This window comes from Plectropomus leopardus, chromosome 21, assembly GCF_026936395.1.
Source record: "Plectropomus leopardus strain MGB_pleo_1.0 chromosome 21, ASM2693639v1, whole genome shotgun sequence".
NCBI lineage: Eukaryota > Metazoa > Chordata > Actinopteri > Perciformes > Serranidae > Plectropomus > Plectropomus leopardus.
Genome location: NC_142196.1, coordinates 19,879,317 through 19,895,709, shown reverse-complemented (window position 1 = coordinate 19,895,709; position 16,393 = coordinate 19,879,317). Strand labels below are relative to the sequence as shown.

Below are 16,393 nucleotides of genomic sequence, written 5' to 3'. Positions count from 1 at the left end.
TCAACAGTTTAACCGTTAGCTATTTTTTAATCATTTCGAACAATTCCAACTGTTTCCGCTATTTCACCATTATGTCAACCACTCAACCACTACTTTTAGCTGTTTCACAAATATCAGTTACTTTTAACATAGTTCAAATACTGTTTTAACAGTTTACCTGTTAGCCTCTTTGAAATATTTCATGACTTATCAATAACTTTGAGCTAGCTTCAAACACTGACTAACTGTTCAACAGTTTTCGGAAATAGTTATTTGGAGTGCCGGAGCACACTCACATACTAGACCGTTCGTAAATTCGGAGCGGCTACGTATAGCAACAGAGCGTCGAACAGAGTCAATGCGTGATGAACTACAGCATTCATAATTCATGTAGAAATACAACGCTCCATTTCTTTGAACAAGAACTCTCTCATTTTAGAGTAAAGCATCAGATTAAATTTACAAACGCACCCAATAGCCAACTGTGTCACCAGTTCACCTGTTAGCTACTTTGAACTATTTAGCTTTAAACACTGGCTAACTGTTAAAGCAATTTACATGTTAGCTAGGCTATTGAAATATTTCACAATTTATCTTTTACTAGGTAGCATTATAACGCTGCTCCTTCAAACATTGGCCAATGGTTTTAACAGTTTACTGGTAAACTAAAATATTTCACAATTTATCTTTGACTATTAGCTACCTTCAAAAAGTTTACCTGTTAGCTACTTTGGGTGTGTTCGTAAATCTAATCTGACGCTTTACAATAAAATGAGAGAGCTGTCGTTTACAGAAGGTTCTATACATGAATTAATCGATGTCGTAAGTAATCCAACTTTTATTCTGATTTGTGCTCTACTGCTTCGTCTCCCGAGACTGAGTATGGATAACCGAATGGTACATTCCAGCATCGTTCCGAATTTATGAAATACTCATGATTATTTCCAAATTCTCCCTTAGAATTTGTCAAAAAAAGTATTCAACAAAAATATTCATAATTTATCAACTACTTTAAACTAGCTTCAAACACTAGCTTATGGTTTCAACAGTTAACCTGTTCGCAACTTTGAACTAATTTGCAATTTATCAGTTACTATCAGGTAACATTTACTTCAAAGATCGGATATTTAAACAGTACTTGTTAGCAACTTTGCACTATTTCATAATTAGTTTTTACTTTTTCCAAACCCATGTCCATTATTTTTTTTTACCTATTTATTTTGTTTTTTTATGACATAATCTGTCCTAAGTGGATATATTTTTTTTAAATCAAATTTTTATTTCAGTTTTTTTTATTTAGTTGAGCTATTCCACAATTATTGTATGTACACACTGGCATAAATAATCTGAATTTGAAAGGTCATGTTACTTTTATATTTCCTAATGGATAAACTTTAAGTTAGTCATTAATGATGCTCAGTTAGTCATGGTACACAGTGTTCTTTGGTAATAAACAGCATTGCTCAGTTTCCTTATGTGTTTCCTCAGAAGGGAAGGTCCACAGCTAAGAGGGAATCCTGTAACGAGAGGACACAAGACGTAAACGACAGCAAAGTGTGACTGTATGATACTCTTTCTACACCTTTTAGCCTCCAAAGAAAAACACAGTGGAAAGGAAACTGACTGCTGATGTAGTCATCTTATACTCACTACCCGCCTGGACACGAGCTAAAAATTGTCCTGAATGCCACAAGGGGATTCAAACAAAAGAACGGCGAGCGCTGAGCTGATCAGGAGAGGCCTGGAGTTGATTCAGCTCCCTGAGTCAATTCCTGACTGTGAAACAAATGTGCCAGCCAGCTTGAAAAATGTTCTCTGGCATCAGGCAACTGTTTTATAACCAACCCGAGCTCCTCTTTGTTTTATTGTTCTCATTTGTATCACAACTTTTCATCATATCTGCATGTAATTTAACACTTTTATTCACCACGAAGTCCGGGATTTGTTAAATTAATTACTGTATTAAACCGAGAATTAATTGTTCTAATTTACCACCCTTAAATTTTCTCTTAATAGCTTCAAGGTTACACTAAATGTTTGAACTGGTGTCACATTTATGGGCATGTTGTGTGAAATGTTAAAATAACCACATTATTGGTGATTTTTAGGGATTTAACAGAACATTAAAGACAGAAAAAGTGATGTCTAATACATAATTTCATAACACTTTCTTTATTTTTCAGAAATATTCTGAAAGTCTGTTGAGGTTTGGCACAAATCTAAATAATAATAATAAAAAAACAACAACAACGTGAAGTTTAATATGAAGATATCTGTAACGTTCAGGTAACATTTTCTTAGCCATTGAAATGTATTGGCATGGTTTCTCAGTAGAAACCTTGTTTTTTTTAATGTGTGCTACATTTGGTTGCTCATTTTATGTTAATTTTAGGCCAATGTTTTTTCAGTAAAATGCCTGGTTTCTAATGCTGACAATATAAATTGTGTTTTAGAAAGGGAACCACCTTTTGTAAATCACTGAGAAGAAAACATGGTCTGTGTTTGCAATGTAATGTTCTATGTGCATGGCACAATAACAACCATGGTTATTTAACAGCTTGATTTTGACCGGGATTTAAAATAAAACTTTTTACTTCTCTGCACAACAGAGTGGACCTGCCAAAGAGGGAAAAAATTCACCTTCAGAATTAAGAATAAAGGACTGATGCAAGGTTGTTGAACTGAGTTTCACCTTATGTTACCACTGTAGCTGTGCAGTAAAAACACTTCAAAAAACATTTGTGAATAATCCCTGTGAATTTTGACGCAGCAGCTGACATCTTGCGACACAAAAAGTGAAGCTATACCTGTTCAATCTTTCAACTCACGAGACAGCTATTTATAACTGAACGTGTGACAAAAGCAGAGCTGGAATCAGAAGAAAAATAAACTATTGAGTCACAGCGTCGAGTGGAGATTGACTGGATCCACTATATATAGTGGGAACACAACTGGACGGTGGTGTGACTGGCAGAGACCATAAAAGCGATCGGGCCAGAGAGGGACAGCATATGCCTGGGATTATGAGCAACCAGCCCTGCTTTAGGGGAGGGACACACCCTCTCCTGCAGCTGTCTCACATGCTGTATTTGCAATCTACTATCAATGACTTAATCAGTTTGGGCCCTCGCAGCCTCTCTGTGTCTGTCCCTGGAACTGGACAAAGGAATCTTCATCTCGACCAGTTTGCAGAGAGCTTTCTTTATTTATGTGCACGTGTTACTGGTGATGAAACCAGACATATTTCAAACACAGATGCAGATTTTGTTTTATGTGCACGTGTGTTTTGTTGTCAAAGTAATTTGAAACAAGGCTTTGTTGAGGTTTATTCCTTGTTTTCTGGGCACAATACATCTTATATTGTTGGACAGCAAATGATAAATACAAGTTCTTAATAAATACACCAATGTTCAGAATTTGTACATTTGCCACGTGGAATAAAAACATTAAGTAACAGATGACTTGTATTTTGACAAAATTAAGGACATTTACTCCCTAAATTGATGCAGAAAAAGCACAGATTAGTTCATAAAAATTCACCATGATGCTGGAAAAAAAGTGTTTAATGCCAACAAATAAAATGAAAAATATAAATATACATCTATGATGATAATAACTACATAAAATACTAATACATATTAGAAAGACTGTTGTTTCACATCACAGTTTAAGGTCATTAAAATACATGTTCAATCATTCAGGAATATCTGAGAAGTCCAGCTTGCGTATATACTCGAAAAGGGGTCCCACATCATGCAAAATTTCCTCAGGTAGCCCCTCATTATGAACTTATTTCTTTCCAGTTTGACAAATTTAAGTACTTCTCTTATCTATAGAGTAGTGGTATTAAGGGAGTGTTATTAAAAGTGGGATAAATAGACTATCAAAATCAAAATATGAAGTAATTTTCTTTCAGTTGATTAATCGCTTAATCGATCATTTTTGCAGCACTATTCTTGTTATCGGCCTGTTTTTGCACAAACTACATCTCTACTGCATTCACAATTAAAAATCAATGTTTAAAATTGCTGTTCGTTTGCTCCCTGTTTCTGAATGGTGTCAAGTCAGGAGACAGAAAAACTAATTAGGCAGAATCGTTTGCACCTGGATTCAGCTCATAAAGAGGAGTCAAATCACCTGTGCATTCAGTGTTTGTTCAAGTCACACAGTGCACACAGCTAACTTTTTCTTGACTAATAAACCCTCCAGCTGAACTTCCCTGTCTTTGCATCTGAGTTGATCAAATGAAGCTGATATTGATGGTTTATTGGAGGCTGAATGAAGTAAACCTCAGCTGGCTGTGTGGGTAAATGAAGCTGTGTTTGTGAAAGGCAGCTACCTGAGATGAGATTAGGGCAGTGCCATGATTAAGTGCTGCTGTGTTAATGTAGCCGGCCGTCCTGCTGTAATCTCTGAGTGGCTCTCTGCAGACTGCTGGCAGCGAGGCCCCGGGACACACACAAATACACACACACACACACACACACACACACACACACTACAGCAGCGATGGGAACACTATGAAAGCCCAGATTTCCTGAGCTTTGAGATGCTCTGGCTGAACTTCTTATCTGGCTACATCTTAGTGTTACTGCTTACTTAATGCAAATGTAAACACTACAAATAACCAACAGAAGTTAAAAAATGATAATTTTTCTCATCTATCGAAGAAAAAATGTACAACATCTGCAACGAAGATTATATGTTTTTCTGACTTTAGCAAGTAGCTACATGTAGCAGTGTAGGCCACATAATGTAAACACTTGCAGCAGTGTGCCTGGAGCAGATGACCATATAAAGAAATCAAGCACACTATTACATCATACTGTAGCCAGGGTAGAAAAAATGTTGGAAACAGAGTATTCAGAACCATCTGATGCCTGAGATTTTTGGTCACAGGGACACTTTTATGAATGTTTACCTCATTAATTGAAACTTTGGCCATGTTTAATATGATAATAATATCTGTCTGTGTAACATTATATGTGACACAAAAACAGAGAGGCGGAGCAGGTCCCTTTAACCTTTTGAAATCTGTGCAAACTGACTTGATTTCTTTCAAGAACTCTGGAAGAAGGCAGTGAGCAACCATAGAAGAAATGACTGAAAAATAACTGAAAATTTGTAAAAAAAAAAAAAAAAATTTAAAAAAAAAAGTGCAAGAAATTACCTGAAAACTAGTGAAACAAACAAAATAAAAAAAAAATAGAACAAAACAAAACAAAAAAAGAGAAAGTTAAACAAACAAGGCAACAAGGTCTTGAAAAAGACATGCTTAAAAATTCTAAATTTTGTAACATGATTTAAGATATATAATTACTTGCACACTAACATTTTCACCTCATTCTTTAAAAAATATTTTTTCTAAATCTATTCATTTTTGCAATTTGTGGAACATTTTTTACCAAGTGGTTTATTGCCTTTCCCCTGATGTTTCTAAAAGACTACACGCCAATTTGCTCAGGGTCCACAGGGTTAATATTTGCACCATACTTTACTTTGCTACCCAACACCTATCTGTGTTTTGGAGGTAAATAGTAAGCTCTTCCTTGTCAATTAGCCCTGATCAGTTAGTGTGAGGAGATAATATCATGGCTGATGTGGGGGGTCTGCCTCTCCCTAAGTCTGCGCAGGTGACCCCCACCCACTCTGCTGAAGCCTCGGGGATCGTGGCCTGAGCCTGTTGTTATGCACCCATTAGCTGAAACAACAAGGAGGATAAACCTGCCACTCAGCTGCAGACTGAATTTAAACAAATTCACACCAATTACAGTGGATTGCTCTGCACGGCCTGAAGGGAGATCAGTCCGTGCGACGAGGGAAGTAAGAAGATGTACCAACACCTCACCACATATCAGACGAACTTGTTTGGAGTGAAAACATAAAGAAATGTTGTTGGGACATGAAGAAGACAAAAAAATTCTTGACTTTAACAAAAGCTGAGATCATTATTTCGACCGTGGGAAGATCCAGATATTTACCTTGAGATCCAACCTCTACTTCTCCTACATAAGAGAATATTTCAAAACATTCAGCACGAACAAAGCGCATAAATATATACACCTCTGGAACATGTTTCCTCTGAGGTGCTAAAAATGGATCGTGAGGTCAGGGTGATTGACCCCTCGGAGAAGAACCTCTTCCTTTTAAAATAAGGGAAAATCTCTATTTATAAAACGGGACTCTTTCTCAGCTATAAATACCACGAATTATCCTCAAGGTGATGTGACCTTTTAAAAGATTTTTACCTGATAAATTTGACATATGATGAAGCAACAGACCGGAGTCGGCGTTTAAATATATCATAACCTTTCAGAAATAAAACCTGATGTCACTGCTGTGTTATTGGCTGGAGGATGGTTATTGAATTATACCTCATGTTCAGCTGCGAAAACACAAAAAAATAGAGTGTCACCATTGTTTAACAGAGGTGTAGTGGACCACGGTGAATTTTAATGGCCTCTTCCATTAATCAGAAGAGACTAAATCATTCACAGACAGGATGTCCGGAGCATAAACTGTGCTCCCATGCTGCGAAAACAAGGCGCCATGTGTAACGCAGACACTGAGATTACCTCCACTCTGCCTGGGCCAGGAAGCCGGGTCGCAGCCCTCCGCTGCCCTGCTTCCAGGTGAGCGACGGGTGCTGCTGGGAGCCCGTTTGTGGAAGTGGAAAAAAGCAACAGAGATAAAGGCATGTAATACCGGGTGAACTCTGAGTGAACAGCAATGTTGTGATGAGTGGAAAAGTGAATTGTTCACTTGTTTTTCATTACAAAACCATGACCAACCAGTTGTCTGCTTTTAAGCAATAAAAGAGTAAATTATTTAATTAAGATAATAAAAATACCCTAAAATAAATAAATGTGAAAAAATTTGTTCAGCATCTTCTCAAATTGATACAATAATCCATATTGATACTGATATACTAAATCTTTGAAGATATAAATAATAAATGATAATATATAAATCAATTAAATAGATACTGATATAACATAACATTAATAAATACAAGACATTATGATTCTTTTTGCAAAATTTATTTCTCAAAAGTGCAAAAAAGTATAAAAAAAAAAAACACCTTCAGTATATACATAAATTTTAAAATAGTGACTGTACAATATTTATTATCACAAAATGAATTCATATCCCTGCAAGAAAAGGAGGAAAACCAGTGTTTGAAATATTCTATGGCTTTTTCTTACACAGATACAGTACAACAGTCTTCTCCAAAGCTGCATTTTAAAATCTAATGAGCCTAAGTCGCAGAAAATACAATTAAAAAAAATAATGTTCAAATTTAGCTACAGAGATTTGAGGTCAGATCATGTGTCCTTGCAGTAGGGTGAACAGGCCGGGCAGGAGGTTAGGAGTTGTTGTAGCTACAGTAATACACAGCTGTGCTGGCGTCTGACAGCACCGATGATATGAGGCTCTCAGGTCCTTGCATGCCAGCCTCGTGGGGCCCGTACGGCAAGCCTGTCATGTCCCCACGAGCCGATGAGGAGCTCAAATACTGCTCGAACTCGCTGCGGTCCACCTCAGCCAGCAGCTCGGAGTGGTGCATCTGCTCCACGCTGTCTGCTGAGTGAGGGTGGGAGTCAGGAGGTGGGGAGAGCTGTCCTGCCCCACCGGGGTGCCGTTTTAGGTGGCTGGGGCTGCAGTGCTGGGTGTAATACATGGCCAGAGGGTTGGGGCATCCCATGTAGGCAGGGGGAAGGTTGGCGGGCTGAGGGGGCTGTTCTGGAGCTGAGGCAGGGTGTCGGTGCAGGATGGGGTTGCTGTGGTGGTTGGAGAGGGGGTCCTGGGGCTGGTACTCTGCCGCCTGGGAGTGATAAGCGTACGCAGGCATCATGTGGCAGTCCTCTTGTGAATGTGGAGGGAAGAACATGGAGTCTGACTCAACAGCGTCCAGAGGAGACGTGTCAGGCGTAGGGAGGCTGTATGCTTCATAAGAGGGGCCCCCAAGAGCCTGAGCATCTCGGTAGTGGCTGAGCGGCTGTGGAGGAAGCTGGAAGCCGTGCTCGTGGTAACCGAGGCCCAGACTCTCCACACACACTCTGCCATCACCAGGCATTGCCGGGCCCTGGTGATCGGACACACCGTGCACTAGAAAGCCAGAGTCCAGCCTCTTAATCCTCTTCACCTGCTTCCGCCGCCGGGGCCGGTACTTGTAGTTGGGGTGATCCTGCATGTGCTGAACCCGGAGCCGCTCGGCCTCCTCCACAAAGGGCTGCTTCTCTGTGACAGGAAGGGCTTTCCATGATTTCCCTGCAGGTCAAGAGGAGAGTGCACATCAATGATATGTCAGCAGATAGATGCACGCAGCCGGGTGATGCACACAAAAATAGCTTGTTGCCATTTTAGGGGGCAGGGACGGGTTTTTGAGGTTACATGTGTGGCTTAACTCAGACACAGAAACTTTTGATAAATATCACCTGTACTGATAGAGAAACCGGAAGAATAAAATATAAAAGAAATACAATTAATATAATTAAAAATAAATAAATATTTTACACAAAGCATGAAACAAAACTTAATAAAACTAACAAGCAGCTAAAATTCAGAAACATACAATAATAATAATAATCTGGCAAATAGGTGAGAAACATTATTTAATAAAGTAAAACGGTGACTTACCCAACATTTTGCTCAGCTCCGCGTTGTGCAGATCCGGGTTTTGCTGCGCCAGTCTCTTACGCTCATCCTTCGCCCACACCATAAACGCGTTCATGGGCCGTCGGATCCGCGGTTCCGTCTTGCCGCGGTTCTGGCTGCTGCCGCCGGAGCTGGAGGCGCACGGCTCGTTCTTCACTTTGGTGTCCCCGAGAGGACTGAGAGGGTCGGCCCACTGGCAGTGTCCCATTCCAGGCATCATGACTGACATCGTACACCTTGCCTGGGTCTGATCGTCGCTGGCGTAACCCGCATCGGGACTACTCATCTCTGTCCAGCTGGGAGGTTTTGGAGAGCAGCAACACACTACTGCTGAAAACCAACAGATAAAAAAATAAACTTACAAATGTTTCTTGCTTTCAAGTTGGAAAATTATTTGTCATATCCAAAAGCCACTTGCAGGAGCTGCGTAGACTGAAGTGTACTGACTACTCAGCTCTGGATGTGAAAGCTGGTGCGCTATAAACTCACAGGCAGCCAATCACCAAGTGGTGGGAGTGCCCACTACTACAAAGGTGTAAAAAAGTTGGAGTAGCCCGCCTCCGACCCTTGTTTGAAGAGCTGAGACCCTCTTAAGGAGAGACGCTGTGCGATTTCAAATAGATGCAGCATATATAAAATAAATGCTCATGTGCACTTTGTTTTATAAAATAATAAGATATAAAATCACGCTTCGAGGTTTAAAACCTGGCATTGTGCGTAATTTTACCTTCTTTTGGAGCAAAAAAAAGTGAAGCTGATGATCTCTTTAATCCACAGTTACGTTTTTTTACTCCAGTTTTAATTCTCACTTTGCGTTAGACTGACACTCTCAGACATCAATACACTTGATGGTCTGTCTGTGTATTGGAGGGGTTAACTGTGTTAAAATCTTGAATATCAGGTTTACGCGTGGCAACTTTTACGCACGATCGTCTAGATGGAGACTCTTTGATTGCAGCCTAATGAGACGCGCTGGACAAAGGGGCGTTAATTGAGGATTAAAAGACAAATCAATAAGAGCAGAGAAAGCTTAAATAAACACCAATTACACTGAAGTAAGGAAGCCTTTGAAAAACAAAAACTGTCAAATGTCTTGATACTGGAGCGCTTTTGTCTTGTCTAAATGTCATAACAGTTGTGGATACACTGTTTTCACCCGACTAGACGTCGGTCTGGGATGTTAATGAACCAAATAAACAGCTGAGTGATTAAGGTGAGGGCCTAAAACACATTAGACAGTATCGCATTTATGGTGAGAACATACATAATGTCTGGAAAAAAGCCAAAATATCTTTGTCCCAAATTACTTTTACAGGAATTACATCATATAGTTGGAATAATGCCAAGATGGTAATGACTAAAATAAAGCAGCATAACAAAGTATTTTATTATTTTATTCATGCTCAGCTATTATACTTCTTTCAACAACTCACACAAAGCCTTAAGGTGCATTTCAGCTAAAATATCAGAACTATTATGTGTCAGTCAAAATTTTTTTTACCTCATTAGATGCTCATTCACTTCATTGTATGCTTTAAAATATTTGAGTTTAAAAAGGCAAAATAAGGCTCATCAGTACAGGGGCGTAGGTTTGGTTTCAACATTGGGGGGGCTATATGAATGTCAGAATATTTATTTAATTTCCTGCATTCTGTGGAATTTTTATGCACTAATTTGTGATTTTTCTGCATCAAACAACGATGCAAATGTCATGTAAATGTGTTTTTTTTTCCAAAATAAAAGACTACTTTAAATTTTCTATTGGGGGTCAAAAATGCACATGCTAAATATTGAGCAGGACCTCTTTCCTGCCCCCCCCCCCTGAAATCTACACTTATGATTCAGTGTACAAACAGTTTATTTCACCCTTCCTGAGTTTCACTCTGAGTTTGAGGTGAAACTTTTGGACTGCTCCACTCAGCAGCATTCATACTTCATGAAATATGTGTAGATGACATCAGCCAGTAGTCAAATATAAACTCTATCAACTCTCTGACACACACGTGCACGTTACACAAATGTGTGAAAATGTGCTTCCTTGTTTTTGGAGCAGCTGTGACGGACGGTGATACAGAGGGGGGGAAAGGTTAAAGCAACCTGTTGCACCTCAAATATCCAGACTAAGAGTGTTTACGTAACAGAGAATGAAGCCACTGTCGAACCCAAACAGGCTGATGCTGGCTCTTATCAGAGCCAGCAGACCTCAATTTGTCTTTTCTCGGACCGTTCCCGGCACGTTGTGGGTTTACGGTCGCTGTGACACAGCAAAAGGGACTGACAGAAATATGAGAGATGCTTATGCAACCTTTTCGTGCCCCCTGTGCAGACACCAGCGGGGACTCCAGAGCACGCCGGGTGACCCTCTGGGGGTTGGTGGGAGGGTGTTTTGGTTGGAAGATCCAGCCAAGCACTGCATGGGACAGGATCTGGACTATAATACTGTCATCGTCTATTTTACCGCCGATGACCTGATAAGATTTTCCCCCTACGATCCGAAGAGAGCAGAGAAAGAGACTGTGTGTGTGTGTGCGTGTGTTGACATGGGTGTGGGTATGAGTGTGCCCCGGCCACCTCTCTCTCTCTCTCTCACTGTGTGGGAGTGAAAAATCCTGGCTTTTGATGGGAGAAGTCATAAAGTCTGGAGTCGTAGCCACATTTCCTCTACAAGGTGAGGTTCAGAGTCAACCCAGAGGAGTGGAGGGGAGGCCGTGGGGGGAGGTGACACGCCTCATACCCCCCCTCCTCTTCCATTACTCCCCCTGTCCCTCCACCAAGTCCCCCACCCCGTGCCTGGGGAGTCTGGGGCTGGGTGGGGGCCAGGGCTCTCGACGCCAGCCTCTGGACTCTGCGCTCAGGGAGAGGTCACTTGGCTTGCTTACACAATGGCATTATCTCAGTTCCAGCCTCGGCTACTGCAGCGGTGAGCACTTCCTGTCCCTCTGCAAGCACTTCCTGTCCTTGGCGTAGCAGCACAAACTGTCCGCCTTCCAAGTGAGTTCTGAAACGCAGTGGACCTGCTGGTCGCCAGTCTCGCTGTATAAATGTCTGCGGGTGGCTTTCTTGGGAATTGCACAATGTGTTTGCTGGCTCCTTTGTGCCGAGCAGCGAGGCAGTGGTGTTAGTTTAAATCACAGGGACGGAAGGTGTATATATGTTAGCACTCTGCGCTGATCCCCTGAGCCGCTACAGCAGCGAGGGCCTGAGCTGCCACAGAAGGGAAAAGTGTTATGAGTTTAAACAATACTCTGCTAATGTCCTAACCTACTCTTAAAATCTTACACTTCTTGAAGAAGGTTTCTTTGGCATTAAGTCATTTGCAATCAGTTAATCATTTAAGCAATTTATCATGGAAGAAATATCAAATATTTATGAGCACCATTGTCTCATATGAGAAGATTTGCTCTTTTTCTCTATCTTACCATATTTTTTGGGTGGTGGACTGCTGGTCGGACAAAATGAGCAAATTAAGAGGTTGAAATCAATATTTCCCAGAACCTACAAGCAATTTTTGAGCATTTTTCACAAATGTATGGCATTTTACAGACTAAACAGTGTGTCCTGTGTTTTTATCTGCTCTCACTATATATTTTATCAGGGATTTATTTTGATTTATTTGTTTTTATTTTTATTATATTTTGTGACTGCTGTCTGCGAAAGGGGCTGTATAAATAAACTTTGCTTTGCTAATAATAATAGTAATAATAATAAACTTTATTTATATAGCAGTTTTCAAGACACAGTTACAAGTGATTTATGGGACCATTAAAATAGTATATACAAAGGCTAAGACCAGATACATACATAGACACGTGCATATATTGACACAATTTGAATTACAGTATTGGTCCTTTCTACATTTAAAGCAGTTTAGCAATTCACCAAAGCCCTATACATCAAAACCAGGATATAGTTCTTTTCTCATGTGTATTGTAGGAAAATGAAGTCTCAGTGTGTAGACATTTGTGACTATCAATGGTGAGATTGTGATTGTTTAAATTATCTGATTAGACGATGACTTCCTCCAACACCTGCTGTGGAGAGCAGGAGGTGTTTCAGGATGTGGGAAGCGGCCTTGTGAGGAGGAGAGAATAATGAGGGGGTTAAGGAGAGGAGCAACATAACAGGTGTGCGGGAGAGAAAGGAGGAGAGGAACATCTTTTCTGAGATCAATTCTGCAAATAGAAATCACACCTTTTTTTTCCCAGAGCTGGAACAAGTTCTGACACTAACAATGTCACTCTGAAATGTAAAATGAGTTTCTGTGGTGTAGTCAGCTGTCTGTCAAACTCCGAAGAGGACCAGCGGTGGGAATACGTCAAGTAAACGTGTAGTCTGAGTTCTTTAAAGATTGCTTTGTGCTGGTGGTTGATCTTTAAGCTGAAAATCACCTTATGTGGAGGATTGCAGATATGAGAGATCATCCACAGGTTAAGGTGGTTTAATAATGCTCATAAAAAGGATGTGAGAGTCTAAGTTTGATCATGTTTTTTCCATGGGTCCGTCTTTGGTCACAGAAATTGGGGACTTGAAATTCTGTATTTTACAAAACAAGACAGAAAGTGATCATGATGCAGAAAGCATTGGCTTTCACTCACATGGTGTGTCACATAGATGTTTTTTTATGGTGGTCCAGTCTTCCCCCTCCCTCAGGGGATTGCTGGGAAAGTGTCCTAGCCCGAGAGCACACACCCGGACCCTGCAGAAAGGGTAGCACTGCTGGGATGTTGTCTGCCTCAGATGAGCAGGGACGAAGAGGAAGCCGTCTCCACTCTCGTCTCATTGTTCTGGAGGCGTTAATCTGTCGGGGATCTGCTGGGAATCAGGTGGGAATCTACTTTGCCCTGTTTATTGGCCAGTTCGCTCCACGGTGAGCTCATTTCTTCACCCTGTACCCATCTGCAGCACCATCCGGCCCCCGCCTCATAAAGATGCTCTGATGATAAAACTATTTCTTGTTTGTCTCTGCAGCTCAGTTTGGAGATGAGCACATCCGCCTTATCTTCTCGTCTCGCCCTCATTCTCTGTCTGTTTGACTAAACTGAAGCCTCACGTCCAAGACAAATCTTAAATATGCCTTTAGTCATGCTAACATGAGGATGTTTGGAAACATTTTCGCGGCAAGTTGTGGTGACCTCAGGGTTTGCACGCTGCCAGGGGTCAGCCAACAATAAAGCGGAAGCAACAAGTAAAATAATCAGTCTCTTTCCTGAGAACATCCATAGTGCTGTTTCACTCAGGCGACTCAGAGGATACAGAAACACAAAATTATGATGTAAGTGCCATCAAATGTGGGAAGAGGCCTTTGCAAATGTACCATTTGAGAGAAAAAAACAAAAAAACATTTCTAAAAAATAAAAGAAATTTTAAAAAGTACACACACTTCTATAAAACAGGAAATCATTTTTTGAGGTTGGCCGCTTATAAATAGAGAACCAATTCAGAATCAAGCTGGAAAAGTTTTTGTTTTTGTCAACCCAAGTCTAAAGTACCTCCTGTACATAACGAAAAAAAAGCATCTCATCATCATCATCTCAACCAGTCCAGTCACCAAAAATGTTGGCATTTTACATCATTGCTAACCACGGATGTCAGATTTGTACGTTTCATAGGGATGACGTCATTCAGATTGAATGTAAATGTCCTGACATGGCTGCCAAGGAGCAGACAGCAGTAGACCGTTGTTCAAGACCAACAAAAACAGGTACTTTTTTGTGTTTTTGGGACGTTTTTAGCAGTGTTTTTAGCGTAGTCCTAACCCTAACCAAGTGATGACCACATGTTGTCAACAATGTTGTCACAACTTAAAACTGAAACATAAAGAAATGTGAAGTTCAACATATCCGCTACATATTAAATGTACAAATTTATCATATGAAATGTACAAATGTAATACGTCCTTTGCAGAGATGTACAGTACCAACCTTTACTCTGTTGATTGGGTTGCATAAATCATGGCTCTCTTTGCTCTTAGGGCAACTTTGACCTATTTGTAGCTACTTTTTATTTAAAACCACAGGGGGAAAAAGTCTATTATTAGAACATCTTGATTGACTGATGAATCACCATTAGTAAGCGGGGAAAGGGAAAACCCAGGTTTCCTCACTAAAGCTAACAGGGAGGTCAGCCACACGGGAGAGCTGACTCTTTCATCTCCTCACTTTTACTGGCCCAACCCGATTCCTCCCCGACGCTGCCCGGCACATTGTCCTGACGGACGCTAATCGAGACCAGTGTTTATCATTTTTATGACTTTATCCATGAAGACAGAGGTACGGTGGGTTTCCTGTTCTCCGGGTTCCTTGACGGGACCAGTCGCATTATTAGGGTCAAGCTCAGCTCCCATCTCGCCACGCCATTGTTCCTACTGGTGCTATGACCATTCCCAAACTGATAAGACTTGTCTATTTTGGGTCTTTCTTTTCTTTTTGTCCTTGACACATGAGTATGAGCCTGAAATAACTTTTTTAAAAACGTAACATGCACACAAATACTTGCAAACATTAGAAAACATCAGGAAATGAACTTCAGCTATTTACTGAACCACTCTTATTTTGTTTTTTACCATCAAAGGGATGAAATTAACAATACTTCATGTGCCAACAATACTTTTGTCTAGCCAAACAGATAAACACAAAAGTCTTTTTTTCCTCATTTCCAGCTTTTACACAATCCCTGCACTTGTTTTGTGTGGCAAAATAAGGAATTGCTTCATAAGTATTGGTGAGAAAACAAATGATAGATTATGCCCGAGCGGCATTATTGTTTTCCTGACAGCCACCAGCCACATAAATACTTCTCTCCAGAAGCTGACCTGCCTTTGACCTCTCCGCCCAAAGAAGTCCCTCAATTCATCTAATCTGTTGTGCAGCAGCATGATGCATGCTGCAGAGATTGCACCACCTGCTATCATGGAAATAAGAACAATATCAAGATTTTAAAGGTCCAGTGTGTAAAATCAAGGGGGGATTTTGTGGCATCTAGTGGTCAGGACTGCAACCAGCTGAAACTTCACTCAGACTTCCTTCAGGAGTTTTTTCCGGGTACCAAACTATCCACAGAGGTCTCTTCCTCTTCAAATCAAATGGATCAAGTGACGCAAATCAGTAAAAACACAAAATATGGCAGCTTCACGTTACAAATCAGTGTTTCTCTGACGCGGTTTTGCACATCGAGGATAGGTTACTTGCCCAGCGCTTGCTAATGTGTGCTCACCTTTTTTCCTGATAACTTAAAAAAAACAAGTTGCTCAGGAGATCTTGTGCATTTACACTGCCTGTTAACGGCAGGAATTTCACACTATTACACTATTCTGTGTAAAAGGTATAATCACAGAATAGGGGACAGACTTGTCTTGGCTTTAAGCCACCGAGGGAGGTAGTAACAGAGCTGAAACGGCAGGATGGGGCCATGAGCAGGACAGGTGTGATGTTTTGACATTGTATTATGTGTGCAAACAACCACAGAAGATTTAAAAAGCAGCTAATAATAATTAGCGGTCAACTCAAAGAGAAAGAACAGCAGTCGTCATTACCTGTTAAAAGTGCTGTTTACTACATTGCAATGGTTAAAGTTACTAGGAGATGTTGTCTATTTAACGGTTGCTGAATTATTATAGGTCCTATGGATGTTATGGTGGCTACTTATTAATCTACTCCTTTGGAGCTTGAATGTGCTAGTTTGTGCTTTATGTGTTTTTATTATGTTTTTACATTCACTACAACATAAATTGCCCTCTGTGACAAATAATAATGATAAT

General features: G+C 40.5%; 1 protein-coding gene across 1 annotated transcript; it reads right to left on the bottom strand.

Moving 5' to 3' along the window:
* Window positions 1-7,003: 7,003 nt before the first annotated feature.
* Window positions 7,004-9,090, bottom strand: sox17 (SRY-box transcription factor 17). Its single transcript, XM_042510492.2, has 2 exons — window positions 8,620-9,090; window positions 7,004-8,250 (listed from the first exon to the last, which is right to left on the bottom strand). The coding sequence occupies exons 1-2, from the start codon at window positions 8,921-8,923 to the stop codon at window positions 7,346-7,348; spliced, it is 1,209 nt and encodes a 402-aa protein (XP_042366426.1). The 5' UTR covers window positions 8,924-9,090; the 3' UTR covers window positions 7,004-7,345.
* Between the last annotated feature and the right edge of the window lie 7,303 nt (window positions 9,091-16,393).

Excerpts from the sequence above, each read along its gene's own strand:
- sox17 (XM_042510492.2), bottom strand. The coding sequence starts at position 8,923 with ATGAGTAGTCCCGATGCGGGTTACGCCAGCGACGATCAGACCCAGGCA. Across the intron at positions 8,251-8,619 it reads GGAGCTGAGCAAAATGTTGG|GGAAATCATGGAAAGCCCTT; the intron begins GTAAGTCACCGT and ends CTTGACCTGCAG.